The sequence below is a fragment of the Ostrinia nubilalis genome, chromosome 8 (genome assembly GCF_963855985.1).
Source record: "Ostrinia nubilalis chromosome 8, ilOstNubi1.1, whole genome shotgun sequence".
Lineage (NCBI taxonomy): Eukaryota > Metazoa > Arthropoda > Insecta > Lepidoptera > Crambidae > Ostrinia > Ostrinia nubilalis.
The window spans coordinates 3,342,516-3,367,284 of record NC_087095.1 but is presented as its reverse complement, the minus strand read 5'-3'; the positions used below and the strand labels follow the sequence as shown (position 1 = coordinate 3,367,284).

The 24,769-nt window shown below is 40.8% G+C and overlaps 2 protein-coding genes across 3 annotated transcripts in view; one reads left to right on the top strand and one right to left on the bottom strand.

Annotated features, from left to right (window-relative positions):
• LOC135073759 (tropomodulin-1) overlaps positions 1-24,602 on the top strand; it is a 66,552-nt gene extending 41,950 nt beyond the window's left edge. Inside the window, exons 5-12 of the mRNA XM_063967932.1 lie at positions 1,786-1,901; positions 2,636-2,740; positions 7,179-7,307; positions 8,987-9,109; positions 14,512-14,659; positions 18,224-18,306; positions 19,796-19,851; positions 21,941-24,602. Coding sequence (XP_063824002.1) covers positions 1,786-1,901; positions 2,636-2,740; positions 7,179-7,307; positions 8,987-9,109; positions 14,512-14,659; positions 18,224-18,297 — 695 coding nt within the window. The 3' untranslated portion in view covers positions 18,298-18,306; positions 19,796-19,851; positions 21,941-24,602. The remainder of the gene's footprint in view (positions 1-1,785; positions 1,902-2,635; positions 2,741-7,178; positions 7,308-8,986; positions 9,110-14,511; positions 14,660-18,223; positions 18,307-19,795; positions 19,852-21,940) is intronic.
• The window catches only part of LOC135073755 (terpene synthase), a 258,865-nt gene that overhangs the window by 216,422 nt on the left and 17,674 nt on the right, over positions 1-24,769 (bottom strand). The window lies entirely within an intron of this gene.

Sequence of the window (24,769 nt, the reverse complement as noted above, 5' to 3'; positions counted from 1 at the left end):
GTCCCTCTTTAAAGAAAAACTTGAGAGTTCCGCATTCCCTCCCACAACTTGACAAAAAGAGTGCCAGAATTTCCATCAAAACGATCAAAGTGAATGGTTGTTATTGTTGTTTTTGTCCCCGATCTTTTTCTGTGACAATCGTATAGCTACGGAGTAATTCGCTGACATCAAAGAAATACTGTAAAATGCATACACAATGGCTCTTATTTATAGGTCACGGTTTCAAAGCTAAAGTAATGTAGAAGAATACCTGTCTGTGTCAGTAGTTCGGAAAATCTGTGTCGGTACAAAGAAAACATTCGATTTTGGTTAAATATCTTAATCGTTTAGCTACGTCGTGCTACGACGAAAGATAGCGGTTTTGGATTCAAATTCCGCAAAGGAATATAGTATGAAGAACATGAACATTTGTAACTGTCACCGTAAAATTGTGAATTCCGTCAGATTATAATCTGACGTAGTTAAATTACAATCTAACCTAACCTAACCCACTGTTAGTTTACAATCTAACGCGTTATATTATAAACTGACAGAGTTCACAATTTCACGTTGACATAACCATTTCATTGTCTACGACGAAAGAAAATAACATAGATGCCCCAAACCTAGTGCCATACAAAAAGCGTTGTTTAGTGTTCAACATGTGAATTAGTATGATTATGAATGCCCTACAATAGTTATTGTTTGGGGAATTTATGAATCTCTGGCAGGTGGCCAAAATACTCTTGTTGGTTATTGTGACTGTAAACATTTGTTTTGTGTTGCCGAAGTTTAAGTACGTCGCATAAAAAGAAAGCTCAGACAGACACACAAGAAAAAGGGACAAAGAGTTGTATGACACACGTCAAAAAGGGACAAAAGAACCCTTCGCTTAGTCATTTACATATGGGGAGATGCGCCAGTTTTACTTTGTTTGGAGCCCTTCTGATCTGAACATGTCTGTCACATAATGTACCTACTTATGTGTATGGCGCAATTACACTATGCGCGAAATTGGTCGAGACAGTGTAAACATGCATTTCACTTCGTTTCGCCGTGTGTCGCCCATACTTCGGTGTGCGTATTCGCGCTTTTGTTCGCTCCATTTCCTGCGTAGTGTATATGCCAATACAAACAGTGGGTATCACGTTTATTTCTATGTAGACAGTCAGTAGGTACGAAAACACAGTTAATCAGCCAGTGATTTTCCTCAATAATATTTCATTCACAGTGGCTCTTATCTATTGCAGCAATCAATAAATTGAAGTACATTTATGAAGTTTTTTTTTTAGATAAGTGATTTGGAATTATTATTTGGTTGAACTGAATTAAATTGCTTATATCCGTTCCGTCCAATGAAATTAAATACAAAATTCGTTATTACGTGTAATTCAGAAGAAATATCTTCCTGGATAAAAAAAGTTAGTTGCAAACAATTTTACTTTTATTTTATTGTTGGCTGCTTGATCAATAAACATTTTACTTTCTTTAATTAAACAATTACTTGCGTGGGTTGTTATTGTGGATCATGCAATACAAATATCCAAAAGAATACTAGAATAGCAACAACTTATAAGTTCAAAACTACGGGGTATTCCCATCTGTCCCCGACAGACTTCCGAATAGGTATAGGTAGGAATTTTCGTGTCATCTTCCCCCGATTGTGATTTGGGGCAAACTTGGATATCATCATTACTATATTACTTGTTTTTACTTATGTGACCGTGGACCAATATTTCTTCAGGGTGTTAATTTTAAGGTAAACGATACAAGAACGCGTTAAAACAATTTATTATCATTTTCCAGCCATCCTGGGCTTCCACTCGATGATGAACCAGGACCAGTACCACGCGTCGCTGCTCAACAAGGGCCAGCCCGTTGGCCTCGGCTGGGACGGCATCACCAAGGCCACCAAACAAAAGGTAACTTGTCTTTTAAACCTTTATCAGACAGCAAATTCACATTATACTTATTTGACCATATAACTAAACAGTCAATGACACACTCAATAATCAGTGGCAGTGGGCATAACATAGTTCATGGAATGGAATGACTTTTTGGACAGGAAAGTTCTTGACCGGTGCCAGGTTTTCCACTCGGTTTAGTGTACAGATGTTCTGGCAAAGATTTCGGGAAGCGGCTAGATGCTCAGTTAGACAATTAGTTGTGGCAATGAGGAGGCATTTATCCAGCAGTGGATAAAGATAAAGATATTTTTATTTATCAGAACATGTGTGACAATATTGCAATACAGAAATATATTTTTGGTGTTAGTGGGTTTTGGACGTCTTTCAGTTCCGCTGAAAAGAGGAGGACCTAAAATAAACATCGTTCGTTTCAACAAAAGCATCCACTGCTGAAAAGGGTGGGGTCGGTCGTTGTGGAACCCTAAGGTTATCCACAACGACAAGTCTTGCGCTTCCCGCAAAAACATAGTAATAAGATGAATGAATAAATTATTTCTTTCACACCTATGATATTTTTTTTTAATCCACAACGAGGAAGCTCTTGGCCTGTATCTCACCTGATGGTAAGTGATGATCAGGCCGAAGGTGGAAGCGAGCTTCACCCGGAATCCTCAACCACAGAGGTTTTACCAAAATTAACTGAATAAAAAGAAAGCTTACTGAAATGTGACTATTATCTGCCTTTCCAGGTTTTCCCAATGGACCCCCCCAACGACACGGACCCCGATGACACAGTGAAGAGGGTGCAGGAGAATGACCAGAAGTTAACTGATCTCAATTGGAATAATATTAAGGTGAGAAACATTTATTCGCTGTATTTCACTGCACGTAATGTAATAACGCCCGTATTCACTAACAGTACTATGAGGTCTCACAGTGCGCATGGACGCACAGGGTCACACACGAACCAATCACAGAGCCCTATTCAACGCTGTGCGTTCGATTTGCTGCTTCACTTAAGTAAGCATCGTTTGTGAATACGGGCGTTAGTCTCATTTTCGAGCACCAAGCACGATCAACAAGATTCTCCAATGAAGATTAAATTTTAACTTAGTGTTTTTGACATAAGGCTCAAAATTAATTAAACAAATAATTGACATTTTGTAGATAGATGTGCTGGCGATTGTACATACTACGACATTGTTCAAGCACCTTTGGCTAATTACTTATTAGTTGGAATTAGACTCGAGTTTTCATCTAGTCATAAAACATTTATTCAAGCTGCCTATTGCCCAAAATGTGATTAGAATTAGAATTGCCAAAATGTGATTACATGGTCCATGGTCATTATGTTCTTTGGCTATAATATTGCAGACTTAATTGTACAGGAATATGATTTCTAATAAAGCTACATACGATGCCACAATATTTAGTTTGACTTTCGTAAAACCAAAGATTCTGCGAGTGTTAATGATTTTGTAACTCACGACGTCACGCATTCGCATGTTCATGAAGTCTGGCACTCGCAGGATAAAAGAAAATGATCTGCATGTTTTCGTTTTGCATTTGCATACGTTCTCACGACGTGACTGAAGCAACGTGTCACGACACGTTGACGTTGCGTCGAAAGCTGCGACGCTCTTGTAATTGACGGCGCGTCGCCGCATCGTGCCAAGACAACACGTTAAATACCACGTCCGTTTGATCGCAAATTACGCGGCATTTGATTGGCTAACTGAAGTGACATTCGATGTCATATTTATTGTTTATTTTGTTATTGTTAGCACAGCGTTCTAATTTTGTTTGCTATTAAACAGAACATGTTTTTATAATTTAGATTAGGTATTGGCGATTTATCAATTGAATCCACGATAGCCTAACGGTGAAGGTATCAGACTAGCTGACTCGCCGCTCGACTATTGTAGTGAGCCCACACGTGTTGTGAGTTCGTGACACAAGAATATTTAGCTTAGTATGAGAAGCTAACGGGACGGGTTGAGTTGCACGACCTTATTTTAACCGTAACAATAACATTAACCGGTGTTTTTTGTATGGAGACAGATTTTTGATGTTTGTCAAAGTTAAAGTAAGATGATGCAACTCAGCCTTAGAAGCGTCATGGTCATGTCGCTGTCTGACGCAGAATGGGCAATTCGCAAAATTAACACTTTTCTGTATTAATACTAGAGATGAAACGGATATCCGGTAACTATCCGGTAGGCCGGATATCCGGCCTAAATTTACTATCCGGCCGGATACCGGATAGTAACTCACTATCCGGCCGGATACCGGATATTAAAAAACTACGACAATTTCCTATTAATAAAATGAAATACATTAATCTTTGAGATAAACATCAATAAATGGCTTATAATAATGACGGTGATCCGTCTGCTCATTTGCCTCCTGTCACATAAAAAAAGGTCCAAAAAGTCACAAAAAGCCATAGTTTATGGCCATAAGGCCTTTAAAAAAAAATTTCTTTTTCTGGGCTATTCACTAGGGTGGAGCACGGTTGTATGGGAAAAATTTTTTTTTTAGTTTCGAAGTTCTAATAGGGGGGGATTTGTGCCTTATATGAAAGTATAAATAACTGTAATTTTTTATCCCATTTAATGAATATCTTCTGCCTCCGCAGTGACTTCAAAATTTTAAAATTTTATTTAAAGTTGAAAGTCGTCTAAGGTGAAATATTGCGCTCTATTTATTAGTAAGAAGGTATTAAATGACAGATAATTTATAGATTAGATATTTACTAAGGTAATATAACAAGAAATATATACAAGAATTAGATAAATTACTTTAATTATTATGCTTGAAAATCCTTTTTTGATCAAAATTTAGGCATCACGTTTCGCGATTCCAACTTGACTTTTATTGCACCTTATTAGTGACTTTCTGGATGCAGTGAAAAATAGAATCTTTGATCGTAATCTTCACAGGTCCCTCAACAGCTTGAGTGAGGTAGAGAAGCCTTAAAACAAAGGTTTGCTCTCACCACCAGATTTGACAATGTGCTGAATTTCTTAGTCAAATAAATATCTCAAAAGCGGCTGTTTGGTTAAGTAAATTAAATATATATATAAAATAGCATTAAAGTGTATCACTAGTCCTTAACAAATTCTAGGTATTGAAGGGTGACTCGTACTGTGTGACTTTAGTATGCGACGAGCTGCCAGCTCTCTGACATCGTAAGAAGACTGCTATCAGGATACTCGTAATAGCTTTTTCTCCGGGTAACTAGTTCTTTAATCTTTCATAGGGTATCTGGCAGGCCTCTCGAGGCCGTAATAATTGTAAAAAGATGACGGGTGCCATCTTTGCATGATGGTTTTTTCTTAATCAAAAACCAGGAAGAAGCATAGATTTTAACCACAATAGTAGCCAGAGGTATCAAAATTTCTATTGGAATTTAAGTTTCTACAATACAAACGTAGTATTCGGTACGCTCGTGTGATCTAACGGGCATGTTACAATTCACCAGGAGAAATTATTGCGAGATTTTGTGAGAATACGCCTAATTACCGCCGAAGCAATTTTATGCAAGTTCTGCTGATCAGTACTCAGATAATTGGCCATTTCTGATCACATTTGTCCTTCAATTTGTTCCAATTTATAGATAGGCAGTTTCTCACATGTTTCCAGAGCTTTTCCAGTAGACTATCTGACAAAGACGCGAGTCGCGAAAAGGACCAGAAAAATTCTCTTCTCGCGCTCTCTCACGCCCTTATTAAAATTATAAACCCAAAGCCTAGCTTTTTTGTGTATTTTACATTGAAAATATAGCATATCAGTAAACGATTTGTGATAAAAAAATAGTATTTTTATTTAAATATTGCACAGATATGTAGCGCCTAAGTGAGGTCTAAAACCAACTTTTTTTATAAATTCAGTGTCGATGCGGAGGCAGTTACTCTAAACCGAATTGATTAATATTTTGCATGACTTCATTTAAGCCCTAAAGGCACAAAATTTTGACTATTACATTACAGATATCTGAAAAAAAATTTTTCGCTCCACCCTACTATTCACTCTAATGACGAATACATAAATAGTAAATATCTGATAAGTCGAAATATTGCCAAATAAAATAGGCGATCTTTTTTTCACTGATGGTCTGATGTAAAATAACTGATCTAAAATTGTAACATCTACTGATGTAAACCCATTTGTTACTATGGCATTAAAGCTGTAGCACGACTGTGCGTCGTAGTATTCGAGTTCTAAAAGTCTGTCTTTTTAACATTTACGTTTAAACTATTTACTAAAACAAATGAAGTCTTGAGTGAATCTTGCCAAAACATGGCATTTTTAAATGGCTTGGCATGGCTTTGGTGCCATAGTGACAAATGCTAAGGCAGGCGTGTTCTGTCAAAATACAGCACTTTTTTTTTGTTGGCCGGCACTTTTGATTTTGGACCAAAAATTATATGAAACGTGGATGACTTTAAGATCTCAAATACTACGACGCACAGTAGTGGTACAACTTTGGTGCCATAGTAACAAATGCTAAGGCGGACGTGTTCTGTCAGAATACAGCACTTTTTTTTGTTGGCCGGCACTTTTGATTTTGGACCAAAAATGTATGGATCGTGGATGATGTCCTTTTCGCTATTCAATCACACACGATGACAACCGAAATCGCCCAAATTAATCTGCCCCCTAGACAAGTGGCAAAATCTGACATTCTATTCGGACTGATTCGATTTTCGAAAAGTGTGACTAGTCTAGTCTACTAATAGACCCACTGATCGCGTTCGAAGCACCTAAACTCGTCACGACATGCAACGAGACAATGGTCCAACTATCCGGCCGCCGGATATCCGGCTATCCGGCCTAGCAGCTGGCCGGATATCCGGTATCCGGTATCCGGCCAAACAACTATCCGTTTCATCACTAATTAATACTGTACAAACTATTTACATTTGTATAGTGATAATGCTGAATAGTTCATTTGTTTAATATTACTACGGAAGAGTGTGCATTTTGCATACTGCACATTCTGCGTCAGACCCCATTTCGCGTCACGTTCACATTGCGTCAGTCACGTCGCCTCACAGTCACGCTAGATGTGTTCTAATGAGGGTTTTCGCGAATGAAAGATCCGCTAGATGGCGAGACGTGGATGTGGGGTCTGACTGCTGCGTGATTGGTGGATTTTGACATATCTGTCAATGTCATGTCAAAAATAACCAATCATGTAGCATTTGGACCTTGCGTCTACGTATTGCCATCTGGCGGATTTTTTATACGCGAAAACCGTCATTGTATTAACGTTTCCATTCCTTCCAGAACATAAGCGACGAGAAGTTCGAGAAGCTGTTCGAAGCGCTGAAGACGAACACACACCTCGAGGTGCTGTCGCTCGTCAACGTCGGCCTTAACGACCGCACCGCACAGCTTCTGGCTGATGCACTGCAGGTAAGACCAGGCCTGTTCATCTCCGCGAGTTTACATCGAAAACAAAACACGCACGATGGCCCCCTACAGGATACTATTCGACAAGGCCTCACATACGAGCGAACATTGACTCACGCACGCGTATTCTTGTGTATGATGGAAGAAAATAAAGAAAATGGTGTACTAAATACTGTGCAGTATTTAACTGCCTAAATAATAATAAAAACACAGAATGTACTTTTTTAAGTAGTTAATATTATTCATGATAATTCATGCTAAATCATGTATTTCCTCCGCCATTTTCCGCAGTTTGGCACCTCACGTCACATCATTTTACCGAAGTCAGTAAAGTATAGACAACCCTATAGCTTCGGCGCAGTGCCGATCACTGACGTTTGTCAACAAAATGGTGCTTGACTTTTGAGACAGGCTAAATTACACCATATTGTTAATGACATTGAGCATACATTTTTTTAAATACCTTCGCGAAGTAAAACTTCTGTACGTAGTACTTATTATTATTCTGTGGTAAGACTGAAGCACCGTCACCATAATAGCCCAGCGGTCGAAGTAGAACTTGAGTCTAACATCGGCAGACTGATGCATGTAAAGGAGACGATACACATGCCAGTATCTGTCAAGAAACTTCAAGAAAGTAAATCACACACCATTTGTTTACTTTTTTTAGTAGGATACATGGACGCAAACTGCATGTAAGTGTATTAAGTTACTTGCACAATGCAGATTGTTCCCTTTTACTGGCATGTGTATCGCAGATTTTACTCCGCAGTTTCGGTACGTTCGACCGCTGTTCTTCCCGGGATGCGTATTTCATACGTTTCAGTTTGTTGCCGCTCCGCAAAAATGACAATCCTGTCGTGTCGAAAAGATGGAACTTACGCGATAAAAAGAGACTGCATGTTGTAGAAGAATATTGGCTCTTAACTAAATTGCAATTATTACGCAGTGGTGGTACACGTTCCTTCTTTAAAAGACAATGCCGAAAATTGGCGTCTTTTTTTTTCGCGCGGCCATCGACCAAATCATGTTTTTTGCATACAAAATAGTGTAATAAACCAAACTTACTATGACATGTATACCTATAAACTCAGTCTGAACTGAGTTACGAGTATTAGAAGTTTGATGATTTACATACTAGATTTGCTTTTTGCGCGCAAGTTTTGTAAGAAATTGCAACAAAATAGTGACATTGTATGTGTAAACAAACAATACCATCCATTAAAGGCTCCAGACATCAGTGTGGAGCAGAATCAGCGTAATAAAAAAATAGCGCAATATTTTGTTGCAATTTCTTACAAAACTTGCGCGCAAAAAGCAAATCTAGTATGTAAATCATCAAACTTCTAACGCTCGTAACTCAGTTCAGACTGAGTTTAGAGGTATACATGTCATAGTAAGTTTGGTTTATTACACTATTTTGTAATCAAAAAACAAAGTTTATTCGATGGCCGCGCGAAAAAAAAAAGACGCCACCTTCATACAAAATCTGGCATTGCCATTTGCATAGGATACTATATCGGTAGCTTCTCAGCACAGCAAACTGAATTGCACTTTATAGCGTAGTTGTTAAACACGTTATTTCTTTAAATGTGTTTAAGAAAATATACCGCAGATTCTTCGCACTATGCAATCTGAACTATACCTTATTACCTACCCATAAGAGTCCTTATCCCTTGCAGGTGAACAGCACGCTTCGCGTGGTGAACGTGGAGACGAACTTCATCAGCCCGGGCGGCGTCGTGGCGCTCGTGCGCGCGCTGCTGCCCACCACCAGCGTCGAGGAGTTCCGCGCCTCCAACCAGGTACGATTATGGACTTTAAGACAAGGGAATAGGGTTTAAAATTGCTTGTTGGGGATGTTTCATTTGACCTTATGACTGAGTGACAAGTTGTGAAGGCGCGCAACAACCAGGTACGTGATGCAAGATTGTTGTTTGATATTTGACCGTATGGCGTACTCGACTGTATAATATGGTTTAAAATGCGTGCGCGCTGCTGCCCACCACCAGCGTCGAGGAGTTCCGCGCCTCCAACCAGGTACGATTATGGACTTTAAGACAGGGTGTTAAGGTTGAAAATAGCTTTTTGATTTTCAACACGGTGATAGGGTTCAAAATGGCTCGCTGGGAATGTTTGATTTTGGACTAAGGTTTGTCATAAGTGACAGAGTGATAACAGAGTAAATACAAATGAGTATATCTTCATAGAAACGCACCGAGCACGGTTTGTATGTGAGCGCGCACGCACACACTGACAAAATTTAGCGTGAATTATCGGGGAGCCAGTAGTGGTTGATCAGTGCGTTTCTATGAAGATAACCTACTCATTTGGTGATAAGTTCCGCGCCTTCAACCAGGTATGTGATGCAAGATTGTTGTTTGATATTTGACCGTATGGCGTACTCGACCGTATAATATGGTTCAAAATGCGTGCGCGCTGCTGCCTAACATCAGCGTCGAGGAGTTCCGCGCCTCCAACCAGGTACGATTTTGAACTTTAAAGCAAGGTGATAGGGTTTAAAATTGCTTGTTGGGAATGTTACATTTTGACCTTATGACAGAGTGACAAGTTGTGAAGGCGCGCAACAACCAGGTATGTGATGCAAGATTGTTGTTTGATATTTGACCGTATGGCGTACTCGACTGTATAATATGGTTCAAAATGCGTGCGCGCTGCTGCCTAACATCAGCGTCGAGGAGTTCCGCGCCTCCAACTAGGTAGGTTCGATTACGGGCTTTAAGACAAGGGAATAGGGTTCAAAATTGCTTGTTGGGAATGTTTGATTTTTAGCACGGAGATAGGGTTCAAAATAGCTTGTTGGAGATGATTGATTTTGCACCTTATGACAAGGTGTTGAGTTTCAAAATGGCTCGCTGGGGATGTTTCATTTTGACCTTATGACAGAGTGACAAGTTTCGCGTCTTTAACCAGGTAAGATGTTCAATATTAGACCGTATGGCGCGGCAATATGGTTTAAAATGTGCGCGCGCTGCTGCCCACCACCAGCGTCGAGAAGTTCCGCGCCTCCAACCAGGTACGATTATGGTCTTTAATACAAGGCGATAGAGTTCATAATGAGGGCTATCGTTTTAGCGCTCACCAGTTAGCGCCACTGTAGAGTAAGGTCCTGTCACTTGCTAGTAGCGAAGACAGTGGCACCAACTGGTGAGCGCTAAAGTGGTAGGAGGACTATCGCATTTGCACTCATCAAGATGGCGCCACTGTAGAGTAAGGTCCTGTCAATCGCCAGGGGTGCCAACTGTTAAGTATAAAAACGACAGCCCTCATTGCAAACAACTGCCTCTGTGGTCTAGTGGTAAGACCACCTGCTTCAGACGCAGAGGTCCCGGGTTCGATTCCCAGTGGGGGCAGATTTTTCTGTTCGGTTTGGTTGGTGGTAGGGCTTGTTTTAAGTCCGCCTGGCTAGCTACCACCATCTTACCTAAGTCTGTCACAGCGTGTCAGCGTCGAGGAGTTCCGCGCCTCCAACCAGGTACGGTGGTTGATTTTGGACTTTAATATAAGGTGATAGGGTTCAAATTGGCTTGTAATGGTGCGCGTGGTGAACGTGGAGACGAACTTCATCAGCCCGGGCGGCGTCGTGGCGCTCGTGCGCGCGCTGCTGCCCACCACCAGCGTCGAGGAGTTCCGCGCCTCCAACCAGGTACAATTATGGACTTTAATACAAGGGAATAGGGTTCAAAATGGCTTGTTGGGGATGTTTCATTTTGACCTTATGACAGAGTGACAAGTTCTGCACCTCCAACCAGGTATGTAATGCAAGATTGTTGTTTGATATTTGACCGTATGACATGGTAATATAGGTGCGCGCTGTTGCCAACCACCAGCGTCGAGGAGTTCCGCGCCTACAACCAGGTGACACTTGATTGTGGGCTTTAAGACAAGGGAATAGGGCTCAAAATGCAGTGGCGGATTTACAGTTTTGCCGCCTTTAACTTTTATCTTATCTTCTGAAATCGAGTAGGTAAGCGTCATCTGAAATCTGCCGCCCCTAGGACGCTGCCGCCCTTAGGCCGCGGCCTATACGGCCGATTGACAGATCCAGGACTGTCAAAATGGCTTGTTGGGGATGTTATATTTGACCTTATGGCAGAATGACAAGTTGCGCGCCTTCAACCAGTTAGTAGGATGTTTGAATTTAGACAGTATGGCGTGACAATATGGTTCAAAATGTGCGCGCGCTGCTGCCCACCACCAGCGTCGAGGAGTTCCGCGCCTCCAACCAGGTACCATTATGAACTTTAAGACAGGGTGTTAAGGTTGAAAATAGCTTTTTGATTTTCAACACGGTGATAGGGTTCAAAATGGCTCGCTGGGAATGTTTGATTTAGGACCTTATGGCAGAATGACAAGTTCCGCGCCTCCAACCAGGTAGGATGTTTGAATTTAGACAGTATGGAGTGGCAATATGGTTCAAAATGAGTGCGCGCTGCTGCCCACCACCAGCGTCGAGGAGTTCCGCGCCTCCAACCAGGTACGATTATGGACTTTAGGGCAAGGGAATAGGGTTTAAAATTGCTTGTTGGGGATGTTTCATTTTGACCTTATGACAGAGTGACAAGTTCCACGCCCCCAACCAGGTAGGATGTTTGAATTTAGACAGTATGGCGTGACAATATGGTTCAAAATTCGCGCGCGCTGCTGCTTAACATCAGCGTCGAGGAGTTCCGCGCCTCCAACCAGGTACGATTATGGACTTTAAGACAAGGGAATAGGGTTTAAAATTGCTTGTTGGGAATGTTTGATTTTTAGCACGGAGATAGGGTTCAAAATAGCTTGTTGGAGATGATTGATTTTGTACCTTATGACAAAGTAGTAGGGTTTAAAATGGCTTGTAATAGTGGTTTGATTTCCAACCGTATGCCATGGCAATATGGTTCAAAATGAGTGCGACCAGGTACGATGGTTGATTATGGGCTTTAATACAAGGGGTTAAGGTTCAAAATGGCTTATAATGGTGAACGTGGAGACGAACTTCATCAGCCCGGGCGGCGTCGTGGCGCTCGTGCGCGCGCTGCTGCCCACCACCAGCGTCGAGGAGTTCCGCGCCTCCAACCAGGTACGATTATGGACTTTAATACAAGGCGATAGAGTTCATAATGAGGGCTATCGTTTTAGCGCTCACCAGTTAGCGCCACTGTAGAGTAAGGTCCTGTCACTTGCTAGTAGCGAAGACAGTGGCACCAACTGGTGAGCGCTAAAGTGGTAGGAGGACTATCGCATTTGCACTCATCTAGATGGCGCCACTGTCGAGTAAGGTCCTGTCAATCGCCAGGGGTGCCAACTGTTAAGTATAAAAACGATAGCCCTCATTGCAAACAACTGCCTCTGTGGTCTAGTGGTAAGACCACCTGCTTCAGACGCAGAGGTCCCGGGTTCGATTCCCAGTGGGGGCAGATTTTTCTGTTCGGTTTGGTTGGTGGTAGGGCTTGTTTTAAGTCCGCCTGGCTAGCTACCACCATCTTACCTAAGTCTGTCACAGCGTGTCAGCGTCGAGGAGTTCCGCGCCTCCAACCATGTAAGACGGTTGATTATGGACTTTAATATAAGGTGATAGGGTTCAAATTGGCTTGTAATGGTTCGCGTGGTGAACGTGGAGACGAACTTCATCAGCCCGGGCGGCGTCGTGGCGCTCGTGCGCGCGCTGCTGCCCACCACCAGCGTCGAGGAGTTCCGCGCCTCCAACCAGGTGGGATTTTGGACTTTAATACAAGGTGATAGGGTTCAAAATGCAGTGACGGATTTACAGTTTTGCCGCCCGTAGGCTAGGGTGGGGTTGGATCTTTATTTAACCTTTATCTTCTGAAATCGAGTAGGTAAGCGTCATCTGAAATCTGCCGCCCCTAGGACGCTGCCGCCCCTAGGCCGCGGCCTATACGGCCGATTGACAGATCCAGGACTGTCAAAATGGCTTGTTGGGGATGTTATATTTGACCTTATGGCAGAGTGACAAGTTCCACGCCCCCAACCAGGTAGGATGTTTGAATTTAGACAGTATGGGGTGACAATATGGTTCAAAATGCGAGCGCGCTGCTGCCCACCACCAGCGTCGAGGAGTTCCGCGCCTCCAACCAGGTAGGATTATGGACTTTAAAGCAAGGTGATAGCGTTCAAAATGGCTTGTTGGGGATGTTTCATTTTGACCTTATGGCAGAATGACAAGTTCCGCGCCTCCAACCATGTAAGACGGTTGATTTTGGACTTTAATATAAGGTGATAGGGTTCAAATTGGCTTGTAATGGTTCGCGTGGTGAACGTGGAGACGAACTTCATCAGCCCGGGCGGCGTCGTGGCGCTCGTGCGCGCGCTGCTGCCCACCACCAGCGTCGAGGAGTTCCGCGCCTCCAACCAGGTGGGATTATGGACTTTAATACAAGGGAATAGGGTTTAAAATTGCTTGTTGGGAATGTTTTATTTTATACCTTATGACAAAGTAGTAGGGTTTAAAATGGCTTGTATTGGTGGTTCGAATGACATGGCAATATTGTTCAAAAAGCACACCACCAGCGTCGAGCTCCAACCAGGTAACACTTGATTATGGACCGTATGGCGTGGCAATATGATTCAAGCTTCAACCACACCAACGCGTGCAGATCGTCATCGCTGGCGCGATCAAAGGCCGATGACAGGTCGCGCAACCCATGACACGTGACCTGTCATTTCCCTATGGCGATCTGACGCGTTGATGTGGTTGAAGCATCAAAGTGCGTGCACGCTGCTGCCCAAAATCAGCGTCGAGGAGTTCCGCGCCTCCAACCAGGTACGGTGTGTATTATGGTTCAAAATAGCGTATGCCTGATTGATTTTCAACCTTATGACAAAGACGTCAGAAATGGGTATGTCGCCTGTCTGTCTCGTATACGAATTGGTTCTGATACGGTTCAAATTGACAATTAGCCATTTTGAGAAAAGTTGCATGCATGATTACAACCGATCGAGTTAGCGCACTTGGCAGCCGTGACGTCACATCCACGCTGGTACCGACGGGGCGAACGCGGGGAGGTGTACGGTTTAGTGCGAGGAAGTTTCGCATTCTAGCCAGGTTAGCTCGATCAGGTTGTATGTACACTCTTGTCTTATCTTAGCATTTGACCCATTAAAAATTTTAAAGCAGTGGTAGGGTTAAAACTTATACCGCCTTGGGCTTTTTTAGGCCTATTAATAATAATAACTTTATTTCTAGCGGTCGCAAGTGCTCGGCAACAAGATCGAAATGGAGATCACGTCTCTGGTGGAACAGAACCCCACGCTCCTACGCCTCGGCCTGCACCTCGAGTACAGCGACGCGCGCCACCGCGTTGCCAGCCATCTGCAGCGCAACATCGACAGAAGTGAGTGTTGTAAAGTAGAGCAGGTGTCGGCAACTTGACGTGTGGGACCATAGATCACGACCCTGGTGGAACAGAACCCCACGATCCCTGGTGGAACAGAACCCCACGATCCCTCGAGTACAGCGACGCGCGCCACCGTGTCGCCAGCCATCTGCAGCGCAACATCGACAGAAGTGAGTGTTGTAGAGTAGAGCAGGTGTCGGCAACTTGACGTGTGGGACCATAGATCACGGCCCTGGTGGAACAGAACCCCACGATCCCTGGAGTACAGCGACGCGCGCCACCGCGTTGCCAGCCATCTGCAGCGCAACATCGACAGAAGTGAGTGTTGTAGAGTAGAGCAGGTGTCGGCAACTTGACGTGTGGGACCATAGATCACGACCCTGGTGGAACAGAACCCCACGATCCCTGGAGTACAGCGACGCGCGCCACCGCGTTGCCAGCCATCTGCAGCGCAACATCGACAGAAGTGAGTGTTGTAGAGTAGAGCAGGTGTCGGCAACTTGACGTGTGGGACCATAGATCACGGCCCTGGTGGAACAGAACCCCACGATCCCTGGTGGAACAGAACCCCACGATCCCTGGAGTACAGCGACGCGCGCCACCGCGTCGCCAGCCATCTGCAGCGCAACATCGACAGAAGTGAGTGTCGTAGAGTAGAATAGGTGTCGGCAACTTGACGTCCACCCACAAGGTGGACCGACGACCTGATAAAGGTAGCAGGAAGGCGCTGGATGCAGGCCGCTACCAACCGTGCGATGTGGAAGTCATTGGGGGAGACCTATGTTCAGCAGTGGACGTCCTGTGGCTGAAATGATGATGATGAGCTTGACGTGCGGGACCATAGATCACGTCCCTGGTGGAACAGAACAGAATCCCACGCTCCTGCGCTTCGAGTATAGTATCATTTTAAAAATGACTTCCAATGTCATGTTGCCGATTCGTACACAAAATCCCGTTTTCAGATAAGTATAAGGCTCGTTTCACAAAGTGTTAGAGAGTGAATGAATAAGCTTTTGAATAATGAATGAATGAATGAATGAATGGACAGAGACTAATGATCAGGGTGGGTACTATTGAAAAGTTGAAGTTATATGTGGGTAGTAGGATTGATATAAAAAGAGGATTTACTTATAATATCTAAATGTTTGTTTTATTGATAAGATGATGTGTGAATGGAACGAATGATTCATATTTGAACTGAAGTGAAATTGTGATGATTTCTTTTTGTATTTTTGAAATACCGGGAAATATTTTTCATGCGATAGTGGAAAATGGGTGTCAATGGGACCACGCGTAGATGATACTAGTAGTTATTTTTACTTGGTTGTTTAATATTAGAATATTTAATTTAATATGATAAGACTGACATTATTTTATATTTTTATTTTTGGTGTCATTTTCATTGTGTACTATGGCCTCTTAATACATTATTCTATGTATATTTTTTAGTATTTTATGAATTTGTTAAGGGACCATTTATTATTGTATGTTGAACCTTTTAGCGATTTATGTTTATTGCTCAAAGATTCAATTATGTATGTATTTTTTATTATATTCTTACATACATGTATGTCAGTATAAGCTTAAAATCATATCTCAAGATCATGTTTGTACACGCATTAAGGAGCTTTCATGACGTCATCTGGCACTACGACATCACTCTGTATATTACTTCGCGTACATCAAATATAGTTTTTATATTTAAGTGCTGTAAGTCGAGATTAGGTGTTTGTAATATTGGAAAATTCGAGTATGGATCAGTCTTGCTGCTGTTATCAGAGGCCGTGGTTTTAGTTGTGCATTGAGATTAATGAGCAGATATCCTGAATGTTTTTTTTTAAATCCGATTCTTTCGGTTCGCGTGATTTCTTTTTAGCGAGAGTTTACAAACGTATATACTTTCTACGTATAGCGTAAACTGTGCAAGCTCACGCTAAAACGATCGTTAACCTTTGCAATGCCAAATATTGCTTACATATTAGTGGCTCTTGTTTGTGGAACTTAACAGTAGTTGAGTCCTTAAAATTTCCTAAAAACTGCCTGGATTTTGGTACCTTCACGCAGTATAAAATTTACCGAAGGTACCGTGCCACAGACATTCAGGGAAGTCTACAGGGCAATGCCTAGGCACTTCAAAGGTTAAACGCGTAGAATACTGCCTTAGTCTCGACTTACCGTTCCACGTACCGCTGCTATAAGTGAAGTATGGCGCAGGTGTGCAGTCCGCGCGTCGCCGCGCCGCGCCGCGCCTCCACGCAGCTCGATAGTAAACACTTTGTTCACCCCATACCACTTGGAGACTGCGCGCTGGGTATACGAATATAACCTAACACTTATTAAGTTTCCGCGAGATAAGTCGAATTTGATGACTTAAGATGACGCATTTTGAGATGAATGTCCCGAAATGCGTCATCTTAATAAAAGAGTCGCGTTTTCCAAAAAAATGTCCAGTTTATGCCTCAAATGTTTGTCCCAAAATTACGTATACACAGAGCGTAGTATATCGAAACATGTCCGCGCCCTCACGTGCATCTATAACGCATCGGGCCATTTGGTTGGAACATCCTCGCTTATTAACGCCCACTAGACGGCTTGGATTAACGACACACCGCGCGAGGCCGTTTCAGAGATGCCACTGCGAACGTGTGAAACACGAGAACGGCTGCGAAACGAGTTAATCTAAGCCAGAGTCATTCAAAGATATAACAGAGACATCAATCGGGATAATTGAAATGTGTCAGATTGTCGAGTCCAAAAGCGGGCTAGCGCGTCGCTTAGCTTGCGGCTGCCGCGCGGCCGCCCGCCCGCCGTCGGCATCAGCGGAGATTTTTTCAACATGACCCCTCCGAGCGCCGAGGCCGTCACGCCCACCAAAGACGAACCGAAACCCGTGATCACGGAAACAGTCGAAGGGTCAGTGCTCGTACCGGCTAAGGAAGCCGAAATACCGAACGGAGAGAGACAGATACCGATTGACGTCGAAAAGCCGGCGGAGACGCCAGTTTCAGATGCCGTGTCTGATAGACCAGTAGAGAGTGTGCCGAGTGAGAAGCCTCTGGAGAATCCAGAGGTGGCGAGGATAGATGACTCGATCGTGCTGGCCCAGCGGCCGGACTATAGCCCCAACCCGCACTCGTGAGTAGCCGCCACGCCACTCACACGCCACGCGTGCCCCCAATACTTGTAGTTTTAGTGTTTACACACCGCTTGAATATTGTTTTGTGGGAGATAGTATTTATGGATCAATATCGCGTAACAAACAATTTACATGTGTTGCGTTTAACGTTTTCAACGAATGACGTAATTATTCACAATGACGCATCTAGAGGCAGTAGTCCCAAAAAGCGTCATCTCATATTGTAATCTAAACATTACAACATAAATAGTTATCACCAATCATAAGTTTGTTTTCAAAGTTTTTACACATAAAAACACGCAAACAACTTGATAAGGACAGTACCTAAAAATACAATCTCTCCCAAAACTGTGTTCGAGCATACACAGGTCCGGTGCAACACGTGTGTTTGTGTATAGTCACAGTATTGTGTTGTTCAATTACAGTACGGAAAGACCTAACGCTGCGACTACAGTTCAGATTCTTTAACAACCTGCAAAAGGGCGCGCGTAGCCAATAGACTGTAAAGGTCAGGCCCCACTGGGCGCATTTTAGCACAGCCCTAACAACACTTCGCTTGAAAAGCTTATATTGTTAGTGATATTTTGAGTGGCAGACTGACTAACGGTGCAGTTTTATTGTCTATAGTCTGTGAACGTAACTAGAATTATTTATTAGCTTGTTCCCTATTCGTGAAATAATTATTTGATCAATAATGAAATAAATCATCAGTCAGAATTATTCGCTTTTAATTGGTAAATAAAGGCAATTTTATACAACATTTTGTCAATTTGGAACAAGCTACAGCTATGCCCCATTCCTCTTAGATTCCCGATTTCTCTAGAATCATATGAAATCTTTATTTTCTGGCTTCTCATTAGCTACCCTTGCTGCTCTGAAATCTATCAATTTGGATTTTTTTTATCCTTTTCCTATATTTTTTATAATAAACCTTAATATGGCCTTTTAGTATATCTCAAGCTCTAAAATTTTGAAGAAATACTAGTTACGTTTACAGATGTATTTTTAAAATTATCTTTAGACTGAAACTCACTTTTATACATTTTGAAATTTACATAAAACTGCACCAATAAAATAAAATAAAAATGAAACAAAATTAAAGCGACGTGTTTTTTAGACTTTGGTAACACGTTTTACAATCTATTCTATTTTCGAATAATTCTGTCAAAAACTTGTCTTTGAAATCTGCTCTCATTCTTACAACAAAATACTTGTCGTACTCAACAAAAACTAATGTTTTGATGTGCAATTATATATTTTAACCGTTAACAATTTAATTTTTAGCCGAGAGGGGGCGTAGAACCGAATGATAATATGTAGAATCGGCCACAGTTATCGGTAACGACCCAGTTTTATTTTGTAACGCAATGCTGTAATATGATGGCCGTTCCGTTATTTTGCTATTAGTTTTTTTGCGGAAAATAACGTTATTTTTACAGCGAAGGCTTCTTAACCACAGCTTAGAGAGCGTTCGACTATTAATGGGGTCCCAATTGCGACAGGATAGATACTGTTTGTGATACCTAAGTGTGCATTTATGCCCAGTGCTCCAACTGAGTAAAATAATTCTACCAAAAAACGACTAACTAAAGCATGTCCGAGTGATACTAACATGAATGCAAGGAATGAGCGTTTGAACTAAAAAACCACTGATGTGACCGTTAAATAAAAAGCATGATTTTCATTTTTGATCGTTATGTGATTTGTTAAATGTTAAGTTTTGAACCTTTATGAAATGTTTGATTTTACCCTATTTTACCTGAAATTTGATGCTGATATTCACTATTATTTGATTAATTTGAACAAAATTCAATTGTAGATCAAACTATCGAGGAATATACCACGACAGCTGTAAGAATCATTTGAAACCGAACAAACAGTCCGGAATTTTTTGGCCTTCAGCCAGCATTTTTTATTACATTCCATATAGTGAATATCAGTGGTTCTCGTTGTATGTATAAAATCCCTTGACGTTTTTCGGTGTGTGTGCATTGCAGTACGCCAGCAGCGCCGGAGCCAGAACAACGCTTAGAGCCCTGAACTATTGTGAGTGGTAAGTGAAATATCGATCATTCAAAATTCACAATCGATTTGACATAATTGGCTCATTTAGTCTCAGAACGCATTCAAAATTCATAATCGATTTGACATCTTTTCGACACCATTGGCTCGATTAGTGCTAGAAATTTGGTCATTTTCGCTTCATTGTTTCGTTTTAATTGGCATTCGGTCTTTTTAGTAACCGAAGAATTGAAATATAGAATTTGTTTTTGTTCTTAATTAGTTTTTGTCAAAAATTATTAAAAAATATATTTACAAAATGCAATTTCGACCAAAAAAATTGTGTACCTAGCTGCAAAGTTCTAAATAATTTTACCCTATATTGTATAGAAACTTTGTTTTTGCATAACATGCATGCTTTATGACCCACTGTGTTCATCCATTGTAAATAAGTCCTGCATATTGCGATTACCCACTGCACTTTTATGCACATTCGACGTTACATCAACGTAACTGCTGCACTGCTAAAGTCGCTCTTATTTCAATCAAAATAAGGACGGTCTGTGTGCTTAGTGCGAGTTTACATTAAACGTCATCTAGCAAGTGCGTCAAAAACCTGAGAAGTTTTTAGTACTTGAAAATATCGGCTAGGGACGCTGCACAATCTATCATACATTTAGGCTGAGTTGCACCAACTTACTTTGACCGTAACTTTAACAATAACCGGTGCTTTTAGTATGGAGTTTGACAGATTTTTGACGTTTGTTAATGTCAAAATAAGATGGTGCAACTCAGCCTTAGGCGGCTATCACACTGCGCCGCGCTCCGCCGCGGAGCGCGTGATTTTCATATAAAAAATCACGCGCGCGGACGCGTTGTCAGTGTAAAGTGCCGCGCGTGTTTTCTATACAAACTGAGGTACTTGCATACAATGATTAAATCTGTCGCCCCGCGCTCCGCGGCGGAGCGCGGTGCAGTGTGATAACCGCCTTAATCTTTTTACGCAGTCGCTAGCTATATCGTTTAATGTAAACTCGCACTCAGCACACTAACAATCTTTACGAGTGATGTGCTGTTGGGTGTGCATAAACCTTAACTAGGCACTACACTTCTCTTTACCAGAAATCTATTTCTAATATTTTTTCAGGAATGAGAACAGATTAACAAACCATTAATATTTCCATTTCAGCTTCGCAGAACATTAATCTTCGCTTTTAGTTTTAATCGCTATTATTTTATGTTTTTATAAAAAAAAACAGTTTTTCTTTGTCAATAGTGTCTTCTTTAAAATCTTCTGTTTTGTTTTTTTCACTGTATTTTTAATTTGAAAATATTTTATTGTTAAATTTTTTAGGAATTTAGGCGTAACTTTCAATAATGTAATGTTTTAGTCGCTTTATTGTGTATAAACTGCTTATTTGCTTCAATAATATTGTATAGAGTGTATTAATGAGTTTTTGACAATTTGCAGTGCGAAATTAAGTTTTGTAGCTATTCTAAACAAAGATAATTATGTGTCCATATTTTTTATTGTATTATAAGTAATGAGCCAATTTTACAAGTAAAGTCAATGACAACTGTGCCTCTGTTGAAATTGATATACCAACTCGATGACCAATATCATCAATCGAATGATCGATAGGTACTTATAAAAAACCAAAACAGTTTTGGAATAATCTTAACCTTTTAGATAGAGTTCCGTTTATCTGCTGTGGCTTCAACAATGAAAATGTATGAACGCAATTTATAGAAGTTTTGAGCTCAAAATAATGCATCGAGTCTTCTTCATAAATTGAACTCAACTTATTCATACTCATAAAATTGAACTCGCAGCTATGTAAAGCCCGGTCTGTGAGCACGTAGAATTTTGTCCAATGACCCCTAGCTACCCATCCTTATCGCTCGCGCGTAATTATATTGCTGTCGCGACTGTGCGACTGGCACCCGCAGTGAGTGTGCGAGCGCGATAGCAACATAATTACGCGCGAGCGATAAGGATGGGTAGCTTGGGGTCATTGGACAAAATTCTACGTGCTCACAGACCAGACTATAGGTGAACATCACGGGCTGGTATAATTGACTTTACTTGCTATCCAAATACCATCCTTATGCATCTTGTAACACAGTCGTGTTTCCCGCAGGCGGTCGCGTCCGGCGCTTGACGCAGTTCACGCGAAGCCGCAGCTACGTCGTGGGCTGGATCCCTTAGGCCGCGCCTGGCGTTTGTGATCGTGTAATGTGCCGCTTGAGAGCCCTAGTCAAGCTCTGTAAGGTACAAACGGGACTAATGTTGCCTTAAAAACAATATTGCCACCTTATTACCAGAGTAAATACAAATGAGTAGGTCATCTTCATAGAAACGCACCGAGCGCGGTTTGTATGTGAGCGCGCCAATACGTATGCGGCGCGCACGCACACACTGACAAAATTACAAATACAAACCGCGCCCGTGCGTTTCTATGAAGATGACCTACTCATTTGTATTTACTCTGTTATTACCTCAAAAACAATACTGCCACTTTATTGCCTTAAAGACAATATTGCCACGGTCCATGTTATTACCTCAAAAACAATACTGCCACTTTATTGCCTTTAAGACAATATTACTTATCCAGTGTATTGCCATTGTATATTGGTCTTTATTCCCCTTAAAACAATACAAACGATTTTGCGACCGTATTTTGGACTTTACTGTTCTAAAAGAATTGCAATTTTACTTACTTAGCCTTTTGTATAGAAAGGGGATATTTTGAATAAAAATACTTGCGCATACGTGCTATGGTCTAACACCTAGATCTTATGATCACTGAGTTTTATTAACCAATCATTTTGTGTTTCTATTCGCAGTTTGTAAAATAGTTACTTCATGAAAACTATTAAATTATTCCAACTATAAATACGATATAATCGGTTTTGATTTCGGAGAACATGGCTCTATGGTTGCTAATCCATTTAGGATAAGACCGTGAAATAATTTCTAAAAATCTACGACAAACTATTCTAATTGAGCACATTTTAAATATTTACTTCAATGGCAAGATTTTTAAGGGTTATTTTAGTCTCATTGTACCTTTATGGGACTGGCCGTTCGTATTTTTGTAATGTTCCTAATCTGTATTGGCTTCGGTAATTTTTTGTATCTTTAAGAACATAGCACTCTACTGTTTAATGCTCCCTACAACCATCAACGTAATTAAAATTAAGAGAAATTACAAATGTCGCAACATTTTACCAACATTTGCGAAGCCATACAGGTTAGGAATGTTATAGCTAATTTTAAACTTCCTTACATAGGTGTAACGTTTATATTAGCTTAATGTGCTACCTTTAGAAGCTGGTAAGGCTTATGTAACCTGGACAATTTTGTAAGTTTGCAGCACACCAACGAAAAATGTAAGCTCAAATTTTATACAGTTTAGCTTTTGTAAAGTATGTACCATTAGATTGCGACATGTATCAAGTTTATATTGACTCGAACTGCAAAATGTTTCTAAATAAGTACAATTATTATATCTTATTCGAATTTTGTATTACAAAATTATCAATGCATTTGTGGCAAATTTTATATTCAGCATTTTATGCGATGTTTTATTACACCATCACAAATACCTAGGCACAGAGTGTATGTGTGTTTGCTAAGTGTGGGTCTGTGTGAAGACAAGAATTGGAATTTTATACACAAAAACATAAATGAAAGTTATGGCTATTGGTGGCAGGACCACCATTATTTTTTTCGAAGGCAATGACGTCATTTTGACATAAATTACTTTGAACTTTTCACATAGTGAACTAAATTGATCGTGGAATTAATATATTGTTCAATTCTTGTCGAGGTTGGTTGGAGACTGAACGTTTTTTAATATTAATTTTTATTCTAGTGTGCTAATGAAATCGTATTAATTTTACTCATAATTTGTAATATATTTTATAAATGTGCACATTCCATTAATGCAAAACATGCTTCTTTAGTTTTCGTGTTTTTATTTGCTCTATTTATTTATTCAAATATTTGGTTGTAGTTTTTAAAAACTTTACGCTTATGTCTCTGTTGGGTAAAGGTGTATTTATATTGCTGCATGGCGTGGTGTATACGACCATTTTGTACGAGACAGTAGCGATCTGCGCAAGCGTCGGCCTGTCATGTTCAAACGTGGCACATACAGGCCACGCCTCCTCACGTAATGCGAATACACCTTTATTCGCGAAACAATTAGAAATCGATTTATGTATACTGAATCAAATCTTGATTTCAAAGACAGAAACAAGGAAGTAATGTTCTGCGTCAATGGAGTAGTAACGTTAACTTTAAATTTTCAATAAAGCACCAGGTTTGAGACGCGGTTGTATTTGTGCCTGCAGCTTCAGCGCATTTGCATCCAGTCACACTGAGGAGCAACGCAACCTCTTGCTTTCTTGAAAGTAAAAAAATATATTTGCTTATCTTTAAATGTAACTTTATGTATATTTGATAGTGAATCTACTGGGGGAAGTAAGTGTCCATAACATTGTGATAAAACATCATGTTTTTCCATTTAAAAAAATACTGCTTCGATTTTTTTTTCGTCTGTAGTTTCAATAAGAGAGATTATTTGTATATGATTTTAGTTTTTTTAATGTAATATTCTTTTATCGTGAAGATTTACGAAATTAAATTTAAATTATATAATTTTATCTTAATAATAGATTTATTTATGTTGATATTCGGTTCAGGAGCATTTTGGTCCAACGAAAACCTTGACTAGTAGAGTCGCAGTTCTGTAGTTTGTGACAAATGTAAAAAATAAATAAAGTACATAAACGAAACGCTACCGATTTTCATTTATTCTGTTTGCGTGTAATCTCTAGAATTAATAAACCGATTTTGAAAATATCAGTAGAAGTCTACCTAATGAAGACGCGGGCAAAAGCTAGTTTGAAATAAAACGGACAATTCAAGCACACAACTTTATTTTCGCTGGATATGTGAATTC